This window comes from Pseudorca crassidens, chromosome 15 (genome assembly GCF_039906515.1).
Source record: "Pseudorca crassidens isolate mPseCra1 chromosome 15, mPseCra1.hap1, whole genome shotgun sequence".
NCBI lineage: Eukaryota > Metazoa > Chordata > Mammalia > Artiodactyla > Delphinidae > Pseudorca > Pseudorca crassidens.
In genome coordinates, this window is record NC_090310.1 from 34,950,458 (window position 1) to 34,965,205 (window position 14,748).

At 54.5% G+C, this 14,748-nt stretch overlaps 1 protein-coding gene across 5 annotated transcripts in view; it reads right to left on the reverse strand.

The window, feature by feature from the left end:
• Positions 1-6,613: 6,613 nt before the first annotated feature.
• Positions 6,614-14,748, reverse strand: part of SEC14L5 (SEC14 like lipid binding 5) — a 42,775-nt gene continuing 34,640 nt past the window's right edge. For 3 of the 5 annotated variants that reach the window (XM_067706730.1, XM_067706729.1, XM_067706731.1), the window contains 3 exons: positions 14,306-14,533; positions 12,550-12,728; positions 6,614-10,264 (listed from right to left, as the gene is read on the reverse strand). In XM_067706730.1, coding sequence (XP_067562831.1) covers positions 10,159-10,264; positions 12,550-12,728; positions 14,306-14,533 — 513 coding nt within the window. In that variant the 3' untranslated portion in view covers positions 6,614-10,158. The remainder of the gene's footprint in view (positions 10,265-12,549; positions 12,729-14,305; positions 14,534-14,748) is intronic. The other 2 variants (XR_010934970.1, XM_067706732.1) reach the window with 2 other exon arrangements.

Consider the following 14,748-nt stretch of genomic DNA (forward strand, 5'->3'; position numbering starts at 1 on the left):
CCCCTGGAGCGGCATCTGAATGCGGAATCGTGGAATTGAGGGACCCCTAGATTTTGACAGGTGGGGCTGCTTAACCTGAGTCAGGGGCATGTCCAGCTCCCTTATCTATTTTGTTTAATCCACGGGTTCTCACTTTAAAGTGTACTCGAATTACCTGGAAGAGCTTGCTAAAAATGCAGATTCTGGCCTGGGCTGGAGCCTCGGAGTCTGCAGGTCTCACTGAGCTCCCAGGTGATGGCTGCAGGTGTCTGGACCACACTTTGAAAGAGGAAAGTTTAGTCCGCACCATGTTTTAGTAGAATTTAAATTAGTTACCAACGCTTAAAAGTCAAGAGGTTAACTCCAGTTTTCTGGTTTCTGTCTTTTTTTATATATATATAAATTTATTTATTTTTGGCAGCATTGGGTCTTCGTTGCTGCGCACAGGCTTTCTCTTGTTGTGGCAAGCGGGGGCTACGCTTTGTTGTGGTGCACGGGCTTCTCACTGCAGTGGCTTCTCTTGTGGAGCACGGGCTCTAGGCACATGGGCTTCAGTAGTTGTGGCTCGCGGGCTCTAGAGCGCAGGCTCAGTAGTTACGGCGCATGGGCTTATTTGCTCTGCGGCATGTGGGATCTGCCCAGACCAGGGCTCAAACCCATGTCCCCTGCATTGGCAGGCGGATTCTTAACCCCTGCACCACGAGGGAAGTCCTCTGGTTTCTCTTTAAAAGAAAGAACTCGAAGCCCCAGCTGATGCCCTCCTGCCGCAGCAAGGAGGCAATGACTTGTCCGAGCTGAGATTGGCTGGTGCCGTCTGGATCTGTCCTCTCCAGCTCATAACAGCCCCAGCAGCTGGCTTCCCTCACCTGTGACCTGCATCCCGGCGAGTATTAGAGTTTGTAACTTGTGGCCTCGAAGGGTCTTTAGGAAGTGCCTGGCGACACCCTGCCCCATGAATATAATATCACACTGTGTGCTTAGCAGCTTTTGGGGGAGGGGAGGTGGGGGAGGTGCTGCTGTTTCCAGCAGATCCTCAAATAGATCCAGGCACGTGATGGACTGAATGTTTGCGTCCCCCCAAGGTTTGTATGTTGAAGCCCTAACTCCCAATGTGATGGTATTTGGAGGTGGGGCCTTTGGTTTAATTAAATTAGGCTTAGATGAGGTCATGAGGGTGGTGCCCTTATAAGAAGTGGAGGAGACAGGAGAGCACCATCTCCACGTGCACACAAAAGGACAAGGCTGTGAGAACACGGTGAGAGGATGACCGTCTACAAGCCAGGAAGCAGACCCTCACCAAGCATGGAATCTGCCAACACCTTGATCTTGGACTGTAACTGTAGCGGTTACCTAGTGCTGTGCAGAAAACAAGCCCAAAACTGGTGGCTTTAAACAACCAGTCATTGCTTCTCATGAAAAATAATTGTTTCTTGTGCTTCTAAGGTCAGCTGGGTGATTCTGTTGATCTGGGCTAGGATCAGTGAGTCCAGCTGGGCTCACTTATGTGCCTGCCATCAGCTAATGGGCCAGCTGGGGCCTGGTATGGGGTGGCCACAGCTGAGGACATAGCTCTGGTCCGCGTGGTGTCATCCTCCAGGGGGCTGGCTCAGGCTTGGGATGAATGTGGAGATGGGGATCCAGGGAGAGATGCAAAGCCTCTTGAAGCTTCACCCCTTGATGAAAAGCTGCAAAGGAACATGAATGCAGGAGGCTGACTGAACCCATCACTGCAGCTGAGCTATTGTAACACAGGTCTAATTTCACTTTAGAAAGGAAGTATTCGGGTCAGAGAAGTGAAATATCACAGGCCAGCTCCCAGCCTCCAAGTTCCTGCAGGGATGCATCTGTGGGTCTGTATGTCTTTGTCTCTCCTGGAGACAGGGTGTGGAGAGCTGCCGTGCCAGCCTGCGACATTCCCTACAGGGAACAGGATGTTTGGGTCCTACAGTAGGTGCCACAGGACAGGGTCTGTCGGTGTCCTGGGGCACATCTCATCAAGCACCTAGTGGACCCATCAGCCCACAGCCCACAATACCCACCACCAAGCCACCAAAAGTTCTCCCTTCTCACTCAGCCCCCATCCTGAGTTTGTGACCAGGTTGGAGGAAAGAGGGGAGTGGTTTTCACAGCATGTCCAGGAACTTGACCGCCACTTGTCCAAAGATCCAGGAGCAGGTTTTTATTCCTCCTTCCAGAAATATAAACAACCAAGTTCACGTGTTCCTCCAGGGACCTTGTGTTTCATCTCCACCTGGAAGTTTAGTTTTGTATTTTGCTTTTATTTACTTATTTTTTGGCCACGCCATGTGGCATGCAGGATCTTAGTTCCCTGACCAGGGGTTGAACTTATGCCCACTGCAGTGGCAGCGCAGACTCCTAACCACTGGGCTGCCACAGAAGTCCCATATTTTGCTTTCTTTTAATGAACCCCTGGGCTGCTTTGATGTTTTGCCGCCAGTGTTCAAGGGTAGGAAATAGTTTCAAGAGCTCGGACAAGTTCCCAGTCACCTTAGAATCGATTTGGCATATTCTTTTTGTTTGTTTTGTTTTGTTTTTTGTTTTTTTTGCGGTACGTGGGCCTCTCACTGTTGTGGCCTCTCCCGTTGCAGAGCACAGGCTCCGGATGCACAGGCTCAGCGGCCATGGCTCACGGGCCCAGCCGCTCCGCGGCATACGGGATCTTCCCGGACCGGGGCACGAACCCGTGTACCCTGCATCGGCAGGCAGACTCTTAACCACTGCGCCACCAGGGAAGCCCAATTTGGCATATTCTTAAGACAGCTCCCAAGCCTGGCTGCAGGTCTGAATGTATTCCCCCAGAATGACCCACTGAATCAGAATCTCAGGGGCGGGAGTTGGTGGGGGGGGGTCAAGGAATCTACAGGGAGCACCCCCCGGGGATCCTGAGGCAACAAGCTGCGGAAACCCTGGTCTTGAAGGGTCTGACGTCCACTGAGGGCATCTTTGTTCTCAACTGTGCTGGCAGCTGGCTGGAGAGTTACAGTGCTGGGCACAGGCCTAGTGGACTCCAGGCCAGAGAGAGCACAGCAGTACCTGGGGAGGGTCCATCGTGGCGTGCCTGAGGGTCCCTAGGACACTCTGAGCCATGTGAGTCCTGCCCACATTCGCCCTCCCTGTGGCCCATGGATTTTTTTTTTTTTTTTTGGCCCATGGATTTTTAAAAAATTTGTCACAAGCAGGTATCTATCTTTTTTTATTTTACTTATTTTAATTTTTTTTGTTTTTTGGGGCCAGGCTGTGCAGCTTGCAGGATCTTAGTTCCCCGACCAGGGATTGAACCCAGGCCACAGCAGTGAAAGCGCTGAGTCCTAACCACTGGACCACCGGGGAAGACCCACTGGTATCTATCTTTGCCCAGCATCCAGTCTCTCTTCTTTCAGTAACTTCCCTTCTTAGGCTGGGTCCCCTGGCAGCAGAACCTGACACTGGGATGTGAGGGCAAGTAGTTTATTTGGGAGGCGACCCCAGGAAGCCCTGCTGGGGGACAGAAAAGTGAGTCTGGGAAGGGAAGGCAGCCCGTACACGGTGCCTGAGTGAGCAGCTCCCACTGTGGGCGGCCAGGCTCAACCCCTGGGACCTCTGGGGGGTGGAGAGAACACCTCGGAGTTGGCCACCTGCTCACAGGGAGCTGAGGGTGTTTATCAGCCTACGTTCATTCATCAGGTTGAGAACTGCTCCTGGGGGTTAACTCCCTGGCACTTCCAGTCTGCCCTTCTCAGGGACGGGGTGATGCTCCAGCCACAAGAGGTAGCCATCAGAGAGAGGGTTGCAGGTTCATATATCCAGATGTCCTCTGCCCAGGGAAGGTGGACAGGGCATCGAGAGCCACAGCCGAGAGCCTCCCTCACGTTGCCTTTAGGTAATACCTCTCCCCCAGTCTCCATCCTTGTGGTTTGGCTGGCACTGTCACCTCCCTCCAAGTCCCAGGTGGTCTCAGTGGATGGTTCAGAGATAGGCATCTGTCCCAATCGGCCAATCAGAGCCCACCCTGGAACTTCTGCTGGAAGTGGGGGTGAGAAACTCTGCCAGGATTGTCCAGCATCCAGGGTGTGGGCCACATGGAGGAGAGTGATGCCAATATGGAGAAGAACCCAACCAAGAAAGGGGGATATTTGATCCCCTGGATCCAGCTATACCTGAAGCATTCTTGGACTTCCCAATTACATGGACCAGTAAATCCCCATTTTGCTTGAGAGAGTTTGTGTTGGATTTTGGGGTCTCTTGGAACCCCAAGAATCTGAAACTCATGACATTTTGGAGTTGGGAATTTGCAGAGCTTAGATGGGACATGGAGCAGGAGGCAAGATAGTGTCTGAGATTCCAGTACCTACCTGTGGTGTTGGGGGAACACCTGTGACACGAATATACAGGAGCCTAAGTCATCGGTACTGCTGGTCGGGGTTAACATGGGCTACTTATGGCTGTGCAAGTGTTCCCTCCCCACCCCATGGGAGGGATGGAAGACTCCCGGGCACAGAATGTGTACTAGAAGTCCTGGGGGCCTGACTTGGAACCCCAAGAGTTCTGTGTGTTGGGCAGTTGCCATGGTGACATGTGTCTCAGCTGCTGGGCTGCTCCTTATTTAGTTTTAGTATCTGGAAAGACCCCAGAAAAAGATTCCAATCCTGGGGTCAACAGGTGGGCTCAGGGGCCCTGAAATGGAAACGGGATTCAAGTGTGATGCCACAGCTTTCATGGGATTCTCGAAGGATCTGTGTCCTGGCTCCAGGACTCTTAGGTCAGGGGTTTCAAATTGTGCCTTTTGGGGACCCGCATTTCTCAGCAGTGCCTTGGTGGGTGCTGAAGGGAGGGGAGGGGAAATGGGCTGGGGAGAAGTTTGAGAGCCACCCAGCACCTTTCCTTCCGGCTCTCTCCAGCTCCTTCCAGGCTCTGCCCAAACTCCCACAAGAGCTACTCGCACCCTGAGACCCGCCTCCTCTGCAGAGGCCCCTGGCCTCGGAGGGAGAATTGGTCCCAGAGGAAGCCTTTGGGCCACAGGGAGGCTGGGTGTGTTGTGTTCTGCCCTCTCTGGACCGAAAACCCAAGGGGCCTCCCAGACGTCAGCAGTGGAACCTGACCCCAGCTCAGACCTGACCCCAGCTCGCCTGCCACAGGGAGCTCTTAGCCACACCCATGGCAGCTGGCTGTTGTGAGAGCCCCTGCCCAACAGCTCCTGGGCAACCAGTGGAAAAGCAGCAGCTGACTGCTACCTCTCCGGGCGGGTGGGGGCGGGGGGGATGGGGGGGCGCCGAACGCAGCCACAGGAACCGCACCTCCTCTGCTCCCCCGACAGCCCTTGGCCTCCTGCTCCAAAGCAAGGGACCCTCCAGTGGTTAGGACTCAGCGCTTTCACTGCCGGGGGCCCGGGTTCAATCCCTGGTCGGGGAGCTAAGATCCTGCAAGCTGCACGGCTGCGGCCAAAAAAAAAGGGAATTCCAGGCTTCCTGGTGGCACAGTGGTTGAGAGTCCGCCTGCCGATGCAGGGGACACGGGTTCGTGCCCCGGTCCGGGAAGATCCCACATGCCGCGGAGCGGCTGGGCCCGTGAGCCATGGCCGCTGGGCCTGCGCGTCCGGAGCCTGTGCTCTGCAACGGGAGAGGCCACAACAGTGAGAGGCCCGCGTACCGCAAAAAAAAAAAAAAAAAAAAAAAGGGAATTCCACGACGCCTGTGACACCTTACTCCGTGTCCCAGGGGCACTCGCAGGAAGGACAGGGGCCACCCCAGACAGGCCCCCGCCCCCTCCTGATGTCAGGACTTGGCTGTCCTCTGATGCAACTCTGGGACTTGGGTAAAACCCAGGGGAGAGGGCAGAGCAGCCCAGGAAGATGGACAGCAGGGCCCTCACCTTCACCTGGATACCTGGCAAGTAGAATCCAGGAGCCCACTCCCAAGACTCGGTGTTGGCAGTGATGAGTGGGGCCTAGAGGCCCGCATTTAATACACTGAAAACTGCACATGTGTCTGTTCATGCACTGTATGCATATGTGGTGGGTTGAATAGTGTCGCCCCAAAATTCATGTCCACCCAGGACCTCAGAATGTGACCTTACATGGAAGTAGCATTCTTGCCAGTGTAACTGGTTAAGGGTCTTGAGATGAAATCATCCTGGATTTAATGGGCCCTAAATCCAATGACTGGGTGTCCTTATATAAGAGAAGACACAAAGAGGTGAAGGCCAGGTAAAGACAGAGGCAGAGACTGGAGTGATGTGGCCACAAGCCAAGGAACACCAGGAGCCTCCAGAGGCTGGAAGAGGCAGGAAGGATCCTCCCCTAAAGCCTTAGGAGGGAACACAACCCTGCCAACACCTTCATCTCAGACTTCTGCCCTCCAGACTGTGAGGGAATCAATTTCTACTGTTTTAAGCTACAACTTTGTGGTAATTTGGTACAGCAGCCCTAGGAAACTAATACACTATATTTGTGCTTTATATGTTAAAAACGTGATTTTTTTGTGCCACCCTCTTCCCTCCGAGAACCAATCTGCAACCCCTTAAGGGTGATGTCACCCCTGTTGAACATGCTCTTGAGTCTTTTAAGCAACAGCTGAGTAATTCTTGAACAAATCCAGGGAAACCTCCAGGGTTCTAGGAAGTAGACAACAGAGGTATATCCAAATCTAAAACGTTTAATGCTTCTGGTTGGAGCAAACGATCCGGTGAACAAGAAACATCGTGTTTTCCTGGCTGAAACAGACTGTGTGATCAGTTCATTTTACAGGGGGAGAAATTCCAGATGCAGGGTAGGAAAAAAAGTCTCAACCCGTGGGGAGAACATTCTGTAGCTTGTTGAGGGAAACACCACTTGGAATGATGCTCTTACAGATGAGTGGATGTGCCCAGAGAACACAAGCAGTTTCTAAAAAGGGAAAGTCAGAGGTAACTAGTATCCCAATCTCCCACTTTTCTCCAGATGCACAGTGTGTAAAACAGTGACGGATGTCCTCACAGGAAGTCTGGAGTCTTTGGATGAGAAGCATTAAATAATCAGAATAACCACTGACTTTTATCAAGAGCTTTCCATGTGCCAGGCTGAGGACTTCACAGCCACTCTTGTTTCATCCCACTACAACCCAGTGAATGAGGTAGGCTCTGCTATCCCTAGTTTACAGATGAGGATATTTAGGCAAAGAGAGGTTAGGTCACCTGCTGGAGGTCACACAGCTAGTGAAAGGATGGCTGCGGCTTGAACCCCACTTTGTCGAGATTTTATGACCCAGGCTCCTAAACCCAGTGCCTGGGCAGGTCCTATTGCTAATGGGCCATTTCTGTCCTGGCCACAATAGGTTAATGAACAAGATGGAAGAAGAAACCAAGGCAAGGAGCTTCCAGCCCTGGGGTCTGGGGAATTCAGAAGCCAAGAGTTTGGCAGCGCTTCCTGGGATTTTTAACCCCAAGCCTCCCAAAGGTAAGAAGAATGGCTACTGACTGATGATGCTCCAACATGGGCCCCAGGGACCTCCAGCACAGAAGAACAATAGCAGATGCCACTGTGGCCACCTGCTGCTCCTGTGGCCCAGCTCCCTTTGTCCATTGGGTGACTGGCCCTCCCCTACTCCACTCTTGCTTCTGGAGGGAATGTCGGTCACAGGACCCCCAGCCTCTTGGCCAGTATGTCCACAAGAGTGAGTACGTGACTTGCCCAGGGCCAGTCAGAGCCTTCTCTGGGATTTGAGATGGAAAGAGTCTCTTTCTGGCTTAGAGATTGAGAGCCCTGTGGTTGTAGGCTAGGGGCTGCTGGCAGCCACCTTCCCCTGAAGGTGGACAAGAGGACAGGCCAGCATGCAAAGTGATGCAGAAACAAGAGGCCTGGGTGAGGCTAAGGATCAGCACATGAGCCTGAGGACACTGGGCTCCTGCATGCAGTCGTACCTGAAGCAAGCAAGCACCACCCTCGGCCATCCCAGTTACAGGAGCCAGGGAATTCCCTTTGTTGCTTAAACCTGTTGAAGCTGGGGCTCTCCCGAGGTGGGGAGGAGAGCAAGCTCTCAAAAAGAGAGGGCTGAGGCTCCTTATCGCTGCTGCTGCTAAGTCTGCACAGCTGATAGCCGACCTTCCTCTCTGGAATCAGCAGATCCAGGTTCCACTTGTCAAAAGCTACTTATAAACTCAAGTGAAGGAAAGGCTTCTCCATCCTTCACTGGGGGCTAGTCCTAGACACTAAGTGTGCGGGGAGTGCCAGGGCAGCTTACCCCAAAATGCTTCTAGTTTGTAGAGACAAGCTAGAAATTCACCTAAAGATAGTTGAAAATATTGCAGATTGCTCCCAGCGATAAACGCCTGGTGACATGGGAGCAATTAGTTTTAAGAATGTCTCCAATCTTCCTCCCTCTCTCTCTCCCTCATGCATGTACACATACACCTTAATGCAGGATACAGAGTTTGGGATTTTGTTCCTATATCTGAGAAGTGAACTGAAAACCTTAAAGGTGGGCAAGGCTCCCTCTCTGCAGGGAGAAGGGGGTCTCTGAGGACGGCTCCTTCCCTCTACTCCAGGTATGGGGTTGAGGGTGGCATGGAAGTAGGTCCTTGCCCCGTCATGTCGAGCTTGCATGGAGGTGACATCCCCTTGGTTGTGAACCCACCCCTTGGGCAAGGCCCAGCGACTCTGGGTGTCGGCCAGAGACAACCCCAACTGTAAGCAAAGCTGTGAGATGAGAGTAACGCTGAGTCTCTCGCCCCAGACTGTGGAGCTACTTCAGTGAAGTCCCTCCCAGGCAGATAATGCAAGTGAGTGATGTGGGCTAGCGGTGGGTTGATAGAGAGGGGTGGGGACTGGGGTGGCCCCATCCAGGGGCGCAGCTGTGTTGTCTTTACACAGCAATAGTGGCTCTGTTTGGCCAACACTCCTATATGCTTAAGTGAAGCTGTAAATCCTGATTTCTGTGTGAAATGCCCCAATTTTTAAACCTTTTGTTTAGGCAAAAAACAAAAACACTAAAAGCAGGCCGGGGGCTTCCCTGGTGGCGCTAGTGGTTGAGAGTCCGCCTGCCGATGCAGAGGACTCGGGTTCGTGCCCCGGTCCGGGAAGATCCCACATGCCGTGGAACGGCTAGGCCCGTGAGCCATGGCTGCTGAGCCTGCACGTCCGGAGCCTGTGCTCCGCAACGGGAGAGGCCACAACAGTGAGAGGCCCGCGTACCGCAAAAAAAAAAAAAATTAAAAGCAGGCCAGATCAGACTGCAGGCTGCCAGTGGTGACCTCTGACCTGTTGCCTTTTTGCAGGCCCAGGAAATGAAAGGAGAAATGTCCTCAGACCCCAAGGAGACCCACACCCCTCCCATGCAGGAACTCGGGGAAGGTCTTTCAATATTGGAGCTGGTTCTGGGGGTCAGATTTGCCCCAGGGCAGCTGCCACAAAGTCATAGCCCCCACCCCACAGGGGAGTCCTGATGACACATTGAGAGCCTGGATCCAGCCTTACCTGAAGCAAGTCCTCCTACACTGGCCAGTTACATGCACCCATGATTGGTCACCCTTTTTTGTTTAAGCCACTGGGAGGTGACTTACAACCAAAAAATTTCAATTAAACAGATTCCCAGGAGAGAAAGGGACCTCCAGAGAGTATAAAGATAGCCAGAGCCGCTTTATCACTGCCTGGAACTCAGCAGAAAACCTGGGCCTTCCCACCCTCTTCAAGTCAGGGGTGGTCAGGGTTAGGCCTGCCCAGTTATGTGCTGGGAAAATGAACTTCAAGTCCAGGGTAGGCGGCTCCCCCACAGAGTGGGGCCTGTAACTCAAATGACTGCTCACCAGCATATCCTGGGACCCAGGGCATCGCTACGGGTTTAGATGCTATGGCGAACACCCAACATTCCTGCTTCTTATGGGGGGAACCCCAATAGTCTTAGGAGGCCCCTGAGAGGGAGGCCACCCCAGGGAAGCAGAGCCAGAGGTGGCGGGGTGCAGGGGGGCACTGAGCCTGATGACATCCCTGAGCCCCCAGACCTGAACGTGGTTAGCCCACCCCTTGGCTTTTCGTACGCGAAGCCCCATCGGAGATGATTCTGTTCTCACCACTTCAAGAGCCCACAGGGCTCCAGCCAGCCCGACTTTGGCTATGTTCAGATCCAGGGCTGCAGCCCACATGGTCCCAGGCCTCGTGGATACTTGTGGATGTGGGAGGTGAGCAGGCTGCCCCGCAGGGCTCGGTCCTGACTATCTGGAGACCAGGGAGCTGCTGTGGGACTGGCCGGAGGAGGAGGTGGTGGCGCTGAGCTGGGAGAAGCGGCTGGTGCAGGATTCCAGGCTGGACATGGAGCCCCTGGGGAGGAAGCACACGCACGTTGCCTTCTGGTGGTGACACAGCCCTGGGTGCAAATGAGGCCCCAGGGCCCTCTCCACAAGGCTGGTAACCGCCCCAGGCACAGAGGGCAAGTGCAGAGGGAAAAGCAAGTGAAGCTGTGATGAGAAACGAAGCCCAGCCCATTTCCCTGCACCCACTTCCCCGCAAGAAGAGCCCAGCCTTCCACCTACCATTCAGGGGCTTCCCTGACCCGGGGGCCTAGCATGGCGCAGAGGGGACCCCGTTATCTCCAGCCTCCCCTCTCCGCCTCCTTTCAGCTCCTCTGACACCTGCCTCCCATCGTGGGACCTTGTGTGTCTACACCTGCTGCCAGAAGCCTTTTTCTCCTGCCCAATTTGCCCAGTCAAATCCCACTCCAGACTACGGAGCAGCAGTGTCCAGGAGACCTTTCTGCTATGACAAATAACAGATGTCCCATATCTGCGCCATCCAACACGGCTGCCATTGGCCACATGGGGCTGCTGGGCATTCTAGATGTGGCTAGTGTGACCAGGAACCGAACTTTTAATTTTATTTAGTTCTAATCGCTATGTTTAAATTGTTACCTTTGGCTAGGAGCTACCAGGTTGGAGAGTGCAGCCTTAGGGCCCAGCTACTCAAAGTGTGGTCCGGGGACCAGCAGCACCAGCATCTCCTGGAGCTTGTTAGAGCTGCAGACTCTCCGGCCCGCCCCAGAGCTGCACAATCAGAGTCTGCATTTTGACGAGCCCTCCAGGTGATCGTGTGCACACTGCCTAGATCTCAACTCCAATGTCACTTCCCAGTCACCTCCCCCACACCCCCGCACCCCTGCCCACCCTGTGCCAGGCCTGGTCCTGGGCTCTGACAGCGCCCTATGTTAAGGCCTCTAGCACCTCCTGGAGTGTGACCTTGAGCAAGGACCCCAGGCTGGAATAACTTCATGGCATCTATCGGTGCTCGGGTGTGGATACGTGGTCTCCTGCTCCATGATGGCAGACCCTATCTGTCTGGCCTCCCCAGGGCCACCGGTTGCCCACTGAGAGCAGCCTTGAACTGGTTCTCTCCTGACACTATTGAAGGTCAGGGCAGCAAGGTTCCCCCACACTGACCAGACAAGACAGGCTGGCAAGCAGCATCCGGCCCACCCCTCAGCCTCCACCTGCCCTTCCGACGGCAGCAGACCCCAGAGGCAGGTGTCTGTGTGTCTGAGTGCCTCTGGACCTCAGTCTCTCTCTCCCACATTGAGCCCCAATGGCCAAAACAGGCTGCTTCCCAAAGGGAATCACCACCCTCTGACACCCTGTGGGGTCTCCCTTTGGAGTAAAGATGCTGGCCCAGCATTTCTTTTCTTTTTGGGGGGGTGTGCTTATGGCTTGTGGGATCTTAGTTCCCCAACCAAGGATTGAACCCACGTCCTCGGCAGTGAAAGCGTGGAGTCCTAACCACTGGACCGCCAGGGAATCCCCAGGCCCAGCATTTCCTGTGCCAGCTGCATGTGCCCCTAGGATCCCTGGAGCTCTGCCTTGGATATGGGTCCAGACTCAGTACCCTCTTGGAGCCTCAAATTTACTCATCGGTAAACAATTTAAAGCATCATTTTTAGAAGGAAACTACACAGATATATCACGAAGCAGGATGCAAAATCACACTTGTTTTTAAAAGATAAAACACAAGGTATGGAAGAAACCACTATTGAGTGCTTACTGTATGCTCAGGTGAAGGGCAGGCTTCCCCCAACCATCTCATCCTCAGGACAGCCCCATGATGTAGGGGCTCCTATTTAACAGTTGGGGCTCAGAGAACTAAAGTGACTTGCCTGAGGTCACAGAGCAACCAGGAAGTGCTGGAGGTCTTAACCACTACACATCCCTGTCTCTCTGACAGCAACACTTGGGGAGAGTTGTCTGTGAGGCATTATTCTAGAATGTTCTAGAGCAGTCCAAACCCAGTTTTATGGAATTCTAGGAGTGAGGGGAGGTACACATAGGAGGGCTCAGGCTCCCCTTCTCCCCCCACCAATCGATCTGGTATGTTAGGCTTCTGTGCATGGCTTCATTTGAAGGCAGGGTTCTGCAGCTGAGGCTGAAGCAGCACAGCGATCTGATCGCTCATGAAAGGGCGCTGAGCCACGGGCAAGTTTAACAACACCCATGCCAGGGCCCCACCCCTGGAGAAGCTTGAGGGCAAGCAGAGGAGGTGAATCCAGTGTCCCTGGCCCAGAAGGAAGTGGCCTCAGGCATGCTGTGGGCCTGGTCTGGAGGGGAGTCGGGGGCCCCTCGTACCTGAAGTCCTCAGACGCCAGCACCTCGTAGTAGTAGAGGAGTTTGCACCTGGGGCCAGGGCTGTGCAGGGCCATCAGGACATCCTCCACGCCCGGGAGGCTGCAGGCCATGTGGCCAGGGGCACTGTGCATTTGCCACTGGAGCAGGTAGACGCCAGGCCACTGGGTCACGTGGGAGCCCTGAAACACAGCAGCCACGCCCCTGAGGCCCTGGTCCACCAGGGAACAGGAGACCTTTCTAAACCAGTCCACCAGCAAATCCTTCCTTTTGGGGTGTCCCAAAGCCACCTTTGCTTCCCCTCTACTGTTACCCCATATCCCTGGCAGCTGAGAGCCTTCCTCTTAATCGAGATGGGGGGTGGGGGTCAAGGCCTAGGGGGTGCGGCTATAGGACAACAGAGGTGTGGTTTGGTTAAACACCTGGATTTTGTTGGGCTCTTGTCCTGCCGAGTGGGATTTGCAAATTGAGGAGACCTGGAAAGGGAGCTTAAATGTGCTTAGAGTTTGTTGAGGGCAGAGGGACAGCAAGAAAGGAGGGTGTTAGGTTTTTTTCGTTTTTTGTTTTTTTTTTGCGGTACGCGGGCCTCTCACTGCTGTGGCCTCTCCCGTTGCAGAGCACAGCCTCCGGACGCGCAGGCCCAGCGGCCATGGCTCACAGGCCCAGCCGCTCCGCGGCATGTGGGATCTTCCCAGACCGGGGCACGAACCTGTGTCCCCTGCATTGGCAGGCGGACTCTCAACCACTGCGCCACCAGGGAAGCCCAGGAGGGTGTTAGTTCTTATAAGAAGAGCAACTTTGAAAAAGGGCTGGGATGTTCGGTGGGACCCTGGGGCGGGGGTGCTGGTGTATGATGTGACAGCTGTCTGCTCAATTCCCTTAGGAGACCTCCAGTAAGATCTGCACTGCTCGCCAGTGCATGCGTGGGTGCGTGTGTGTTTGAGGCCGGTGATGATTGACCTGCAAGCACCGGCCTCATGGAGAATGTGGGGGTCAGCAGGGGTGGCTCACGTTCTGGTGACACGTCCAAGTGCTGTTCCCAGACCTACAGTTTCTCTGTTGCCTGGGTTCTGAAAACGTGACTGTGCATAAGGAATCACAGTGAGAGGTGAGGGATACAGACACCAGGCCCCACGCCCAGAGGTTCTGAGCCGGCCCTCCTGCCGTGGGCCCCAGCAACCTGCATCTTTGACAAGAGTCTCGGAATTCTGAGGATGGGGCCCTGCCAGAATCTTTCTCCCCAACTGTCCCACAGGGTCTCTGAGGCCAGAGACCAGGTCCAGTTTGTCCATTGCTGTATCCCCAGAACCCAGCACACAGTGGACACTCAGTCCTGAGTGATGAATGAATAAATGAACGAAGAAACAGAACCTAGGAACTTCCCTGGTGGCGCAGTGGTTAAGAATCCACCTGCCAATGCAGGGGACACAGGTTCGATCCCTGGTCCGGGAAGATCCCACATGCCTCGGAGCAACTAAGCCCGTGCGCCACAACTACTGAGCCTGTGCTCTAGAGCCTGCGAGCCACAGCTAATGAAGCCCATGCGCCCTAGAGCCTGCACACTGCAACTACTGAAGCCCATGCACTCTAGGGCCTGTGCTCCGCAGCAAGAGAAGCCACGGCAATGAGAAGCCCGCGCACCGCAACGAAGGAGTAGCCCCCACTCGCCGCAACTAGAGACAAGCCACGCACAGCAACAAAGACCCAACATGGACAAAAAAATAAATAAATTAAAAAAAAAAAAAGAAAGAAACAGAACCTGGATGCTCTCCCCTTCCCGGCAGATGAGGGGGGCCTCCACACGGCTGTAATCTGCACCCAGGGCCCAGCCTTTGTCTGTCAGCTGCCCGCCAGCCCTGGCACCAGGCTCCCGGGGGCCCGGCTTGGGAGCCTGCTTGGTGTGGTACAGACTGAACATCACGTCCCCTTGCAGGATGTCAAAGTCCCAGGTGATGACTGACTCCCTCTCCAGAATCTCCACTGCGACCTACGTGGGGACAGGTGACAGGTGAGGTCTGAACGTCCAGCCTGGCGGGAGCCGGGGTGGGGAAGTCGGCTGCAGGGGTGTGGGTGCCCACCCCAGTCTCCATTCCCTCAGCCCTGACCCCAAGTCCAAGAATTGCTCTGGACAAACAGAACCACCCCTGTCTGAAAAATGCCTGGGAGGATCCACCCTGAAGCAGGGTGACCGCAGGGTGACCC